The sequence below is a fragment of the Cariama cristata genome, unplaced genomic scaffold (genome assembly GCF_000690535.1).
Source record: "Cariama cristata isolate BGI_N322 unplaced genomic scaffold, ASM69053v1 scaffold11551, whole genome shotgun sequence".
Lineage (NCBI taxonomy): Eukaryota > Metazoa > Chordata > Aves > Cariamiformes > Cariamidae > Cariama > Cariama cristata.
The window spans coordinates 33,552-39,963 of record NW_009597567.1 but is presented as its reverse complement, the minus strand read 5'-3'; the positions used below and the strand labels follow the sequence as shown (position 1 = coordinate 39,963).

The following is a 6,412-nucleotide window of genomic DNA, read 5'->3' as shown; positions in this document are numbered from 1 at the left end:
TGCTTTCATAAATATGCTTTTATAGTTAAAGTATTCTTATGTAGTGAAATTTTACTCCTCTTGAGGTAATATATTAATAATTACCTTTCTAATTTTCTGCACATGAATAAATCTGCAAAAAAATTATTAGTGGTTTATAGCATTATTCACTTATTCTTTTATTTCCCAGGTGTGTTAACTAGTAACTAACTGGAAGAAGTAAATTATTTGAGTCCAGGAAGTTAGTGACATGATGCTATCATTCTGTATTCACGTCTTTAATTGTGAAATTCAAATTGGAGGCCAGCCAAGGGATAGTGAGGTGGTGATGTCAAATGCAGTGGAATTTATTGCTTATAAAGAATATTTCTATATAGTGGATTACATGAGAAAATAAAAATCAAAATTAAGGTCTTTCTCATGGCATTATTTTTAATGACTACATCCTGACTTAAATACAGAGGGTTACTTTAGAGGGAGGGGAGGGGAAATTAGTACAGTGTGAATGAGGAACACTTTATGTTTAAAAGATTCTGGGAAACAGTAGTGTTTGTAGATGCGCCAGGGTACATAAAACCTAGGAAATGCATAATTAGAGAAGAAACTTAAATACTTCCATCGTCATAGAAGTATTTTATATTAGTTACGCCAAAATATTTTACTAAAATGCACTCTAATTCTAGGCTGCTTGCTTTTTGCAGGTTAATAAGAGAGTAATGGTCAGTTACTTTTTACGCATAGCGCAGTCGTAGTAGAGTTGTAGTTGTAACCATGTCTTCTCTTACTTCTGTGGAAAGTTCAAATAGTACCTGATTTAAGGAACCAAAATTTTCTTCTCTGCTGGATTACAGCGAATTAATTTTCTTGTTTTGTATTGCAATGCTGACTTAGGATCATAGTCCAAGATCGCGGGTGTGTAACGTGCACAGAGTATTTCCTGCAGTAGAGGCGAATGTCCACTCATGGACCTTTGTTCTTTCTGGCTTTCATTGCTCAGTCGTGAAAGTCCATCGTTATTAGCACTGCAGCAGGTTGGATTTCCAGAAATTAAAGAAGTTACGTTGTTGTATTTATTACACTTATTACACTTTATAAGTAAGTTGTATTTATTACACTTCAGCATGATGATGCATTATTCTCATGTCTCTTTAATAACCTATTCTCACGTCTCTTTAATAACCAGTTTGCTGTAATTATAGAAACAGAAGGGCAAGGTTGAATTTTAAGCGTATGTTTTATAGGATATATGTTGATTGAATTCTTGTTTTTTCACCTAATCTTCTATGTAATTGTTGCTCATGTAAAACAAAAAGTTAGCTACAGAAGCAGTTTATGTCTGATCAAAATGTGGCAGTACTTATTGCTTAGATTGACATAATGAAAATAATTCTCAGTGTTTTTTACTTAGAGCTTGAGATATAAATGCTTATGGGTGATGGACAGTAAAGGACTATGAGGAGCGGCAGCTTCTGTGTTACTACAGTAAGACAGTCATTAACTAAAAAAACTGCAGAAATGTCTTGATCTGTGCTGGTCTTTTTAGGGTCAAGGAGAAAAGGCAGAAGAGAAGTCCTCTCAAATAATTTGGTGGAGGTCAGGAAGGATATAACAGAATACTTAATCTTTAAAACAGTGTGAAACCTGGAGTGGAGCATGCAATAACCTAGAAGTGGCTGTGACAAAGCACCTATGTCATAACTGTAGATCCTGAAGGAATATATTTTCCACTGCTCAAAGGTCAAAAACAATAATAGGATTTATCAGGTCTCAGCCTATGCTATGCTTGAAATTAAGGAGGGGTTGGTATGAGACTTGGCCGATCAGCTCCATTACAGGACAGGTTTATTGTAAAGCTGTGTTCTTGTCTATAGAAGCATGGCAAAAAGTCATGATGTGTCACTGTGCTTTGAGTATTTCAGTGAATGGACTCTAGGGTACAGAATCACAGAATAGTTTGGGTTGAAGGGACCTTAAAGATCCCCCAGCCCCCCCCCCCCTGCCATGGGCAGAGACACCTCCCACCAGACCAGGTTGCTCACAGCCCCATCCAACCTGGCCTTGAACACTTCCAGGGAGGGGGCAGCCACAGCTTCTCTGGGCAACCTCTGCAACTGCCTCACCACCCTCGTTGTAAAAAATTTCATCTTATATCCAGTCTAAATCTACCCTCTTTCAGCTTAAAACCATTGGACCGTGTCCTGTTGCTACAGTCCCTAGTAAAAAGTCTTTCTCCATCCTTCTTAAAAGCCCCCTTTATATATTGAAAGGCTGTGGCAAGAAGAGTAGGTTGATCCCGACTTAATACAACTCTGTTGTTTGTGGGTTAATTTTTTAAATGATGTTACTTCCTTTGTCATTTTTAATCTATGTATCTTCTTAATTTTGTTGCTGTGGTGGATGAGACATGTTAAAATTGCAAAATATTTTTAAGGACTTGTGTGAAAATGGATCTTCTCTGCTTGATATTCTTGGTAGTCCTTTCCAGGTGACTGTTTTCCTGTTCTGTTTCACAAGGCTGATGAATTGATAACCATCTTTTCACTACCTCCCAAACTTTGTTCGCTTAAGCGCTCATGGGAGTAGTGCATTTTCTTAGTTTCTTATTCTTTCATTGACAATTCATTCTGTATTTCTTTTGTGCACTCCATCAGTTGTTCTTTCTTCCCACCTTTATTGGCTGCTTATTCTCTTGCTGGTAAAATGACATTGAAGGAAGTGGTGTTCATTTACTTAGCAAGGAAATTAATGTAAGCATGCGTTTACCAGATAGAAAAATTCTCTGTTCCCAAAATACCTTGGACTTTCAGGTTACCTGTAATAGAATCTCAGATCTGGAAGAGCTACTGATAGCCAAAGAAAAATAGGTTTTTTTAGTATCTTCTGGTTAATCTTGGATATCCATCAGGATGCTTGTTGAACAATGACTTACCACAGAACCCTGAAGTTGTTTGGAAATACTGGAGTTTTGCTGTGGTATAGGGAGGAAACACTTCTTAGTAGGATAGCGTCTGCTGCTTGGAAAGATTTTTACTGTTACATTTTCTTATTAGTGTTAGGGTTTTGTTGTCAGCAGCCTTGACCTAAGTACCTACAGGCTTTGGACAGACCTGGGCACCAACAGCCACATTTTGTAGAGGATTGCTGAATGGCAAAGTTATGTTCCTTGGTTCTGGTATTTCAGATCTCATCATGGATTTCTCATCTGTGTAAATGAAAATATTTCAATGAAATCATTAATTTTGTGTCTTTTTCTCTAGCGTGAATGAATTTAACTGTCATGTAATGTGTATATTTTCTTTTCCTTTTGCAGGTTATCTTCCCGGGAAACATCACTCTTTGTATGTAAAGAATATCTTACTGAGTTGCTGCAACCGAGTTTAGAATGTTACTTGACTTGTGATTCTGATGGAGGAATAACCAGATCTCAGGCTGCTGCACTGGAAGACTTTACAGGAAATACAAAATGTCATCGAATAGGAGTCAGAACCCACATGGACTTAAACAGATTGGTCTTGACCAGATATGGGATGACCTAAGAGCTGGAATTCAACAGGTTTACACCAGACAAAGTATGGCAAAATCCAGATACATGGAACTCTACACGTATCCTAATGCCTAAGCCAGTTAGTACTTTCTCTGTTAGTAGATTAGAGATAGCTTTTTACTTTCCTAAACTCAAAATTGCTTCTTGACTATTTGACTTAGTGGCTTTTAAGAATGTATTTTTATTTTGAAGATTAGCCTTTTCTATTTCATCTTGTTGGCAAATAAGCAGGAACATTCTGTTGTCTTGAAAACTGTCTTTGTAGTTATGGCTACTTCTGAATTTCAGGTTTGATTACCATTATCTTTGACAAAGCAGGTGTTTAAAGTGATTTTATTAATAGGTCTAATTTTGAGTCCACAATACACCAAAAGAAAACAGAAAATTTTTTTCCTTTATATGTTAGTCTCTGGCATTCTGCTGCGGGTCTTACTGGTAATGATGTCTGGTTACCTGGCGAATTTTTCTCATGTCAACCTCAGAGTAGTACTTTGCTCTGGAGTTGGTTTTATAATTTTCCAGTTGGATTGAGAATGCACCCAGTGGATTTCTCTTGAACTTCTAGCTTGCGTCAGAGAGCTATTGACATTTTCCAGCATCTCGCCATTCTGGGAGTTGTTATAAGATGCTAAAAGGGGGTTGTGTTCCTCCTTGTACGCGAGTGCTGGAGTACTATTTGGAAGATTGTAGGAAACTTGTTTCTGTCAGGTAGTGCGTAAGGATCTTTTATAACTAATTTGAAGACGAGATGTGCCTCTTGTGGTATTGTAACTTCAGTGTTTAGCTTCAGGACTCCGTTTGGAAAGTGAGAAATCCTTCTTTTATGTTTCACCTATAAAGTGGCACATAAATGGATTTGGTGAGGAGCCATCTTTGTCTTGTATCCGTTGTTCTGTGTTCACTCTTGTAACCTTGCACTGCTCCATAGAGCAAGTACTGTTTAAGAAGATGGTGGTACAGCAAAGTTTGTAGACATGTGACACAAGAAATGATGATCGAATACATTTCCCATCTTACTTTAAGTAGTCCTGCTATTTTTCTTTATCAATTTTTAGAGGTTTTTAAAATAAAGGTTATTGTTCTGATACATAAATTAACGTCTAAAGCTGTTGTTGCACTGATTTGGAATTGCATATCAAATTTTAGTCTGTGTTAATTGTTTTGAAAGGACAGAGCTTTTATAAAAGGAAGAGGAGCTTGAAGGCTATAAAGCAATTAATTCTGTAGTTCTCTGGACTTTCTAAGAAGTCTGTACATGTAATCTCAGAGTTGATGTGTAATCTTCTCTGTGCCTGCAGAATCAGTGCTCCAGGCAGGTGTGGGAAAAACCCTGAGCAGTCTGCTGAGTGTTTCTAGGATACTTCTTTAACAGTGATGGGAAGATGAAGTAACATTTGGTTTAGGGTCAGAACTTTGCCTCAGACTTAAAATGACTGATTTCTTGCAGCGCTGGGTTCGGCATTGTTCTTGACTGAATGAGACAAGTCTGCAAAAGTTGAATGTCTGATAGAAATCTGACATGTAGTAGAACTTCTGAGCGTGTTTTTTCATCTGAGTGCCTTTAATATATTCCTGTTTGTGAAGTCTGTCATGCAGGGCAGCTGAAGACTAAGTACTTATAATAATGGTAATGTTGAAACATTTACTTTTTTTACTCTCCTGATATTCTCAAATATTCTTGGAATGAAGCTGTAAAAGGGGTATGTTGTCTGTTGACAATTCATTTCCTTCTTGTCGCTGCTTCAAGGAGTTGTTGGGCCTGAAACTAAGGTTGGTTTTTGTTACTTTCATAAGTGGCTTAGTTTAGTGGATAGTTTGGGTGGTTGACTTTCATTTGTGTATTACTTTAATGCTCTGGTAACTCAGAATATTTGGTGCTGTTTAGGCTGAGAGTTTTTAATCTACTGTGAAGATAACAATGCACTTTGCGTCCTATACCAAGCGCGCGTATTCAAAAGTTGTGCTTAAAAGATTACTCCCCTTTCAGATGCAGTATCTGTAACGCATTTGCTCAGTCTTTGTGTACAGCAGGTCTAGTAGATTGACGGACTTTTTTGGGGGGAAGCTCTGCCTACCAGACAGCTTGGTTTGGAAAGCAGAACAGATGCAGATGAGTTTCAGCTGCAGCAGTAAGTGGTCTGAAGATCAGCCCTACTTACAAGGATGCTGGATGCAACAGCAGTTTGGAAATCTTGTGCCATGGACAGTTTAGTCATTTCCTCATCCTCTTTTGTCCTTTTTTCCCCCCTTTTTTCCTTTTTTTCTTTTTTTTTGGTCAGGGTATTGCTCCTGAAGGGGATTCCATTTCATCCCTCTAATTTATAAGAGGAGGAGAACCATGCATACAAGCAAACCTGCCTGTAGTCCCGTACCTGGTATTGAATTTTCAGTCAAAATTGATTAGAGAGATGGAAGTTTTTGTTGTGCCTTGTTCAAGTGAATCTGGGTAAGAATTGGAAGAATTATGCAGTTCAGATGATTTGGACCTCCATCCTTCCTCCACTCATTTCCTTTGTTCAGAGTGTCTCTTTTTGTGAGACACTAGGTTCTGTCTCTGAGTACAGACCAGAGTTTGTACTTAAGGTGATCTTTTTCCTTCATTCCAGCGGGAGAAGGAAGAGGCTGATTATTCCAGGGGTTTTCTAGATCTGAGAATACTGAAGAGATGAACCAGGAAATTTTGTTTCTGAATGGTGGTTATCAAGATCCGCATCCCTGCTTTTTCTAATTTAGATTCATTTGTGCTTCTGATTGCAGGGTGTATTTTTTGTGAGATCATCACCAAATGTTTTCCAGTACTGCATATACTTTAGTGATTCCTTTGGCCCTGCCAGCTATGCCTAAGCACCTAACCAGAACAGCAGTCCTTTATGGAAGCTGTGAAATTTT

At 37.9% G+C, this 6,412-nt stretch overlaps 1 protein-coding gene across 1 annotated transcript in view; it reads left to right on the top strand.

The window, feature by feature from the left end:
- Positions 1-3,284: 3,284 nt before the first annotated feature.
- The window catches only part of LOC104168370 (cullin-1), a 35,803-nt gene continuing 32,675 nt past the window's right edge, over positions 3,285-6,412 (top strand). Inside the window, exon 1 of the mRNA XM_009708941.1 lies at positions 3,285-3,582. Within this exon, the coding sequence (XP_009707243.1) occupies positions 3,443-3,582 (140 nt within the window). The 5' untranslated portion in view covers positions 3,285-3,442. The remainder of the gene's footprint in view (positions 3,583-6,412) is intronic.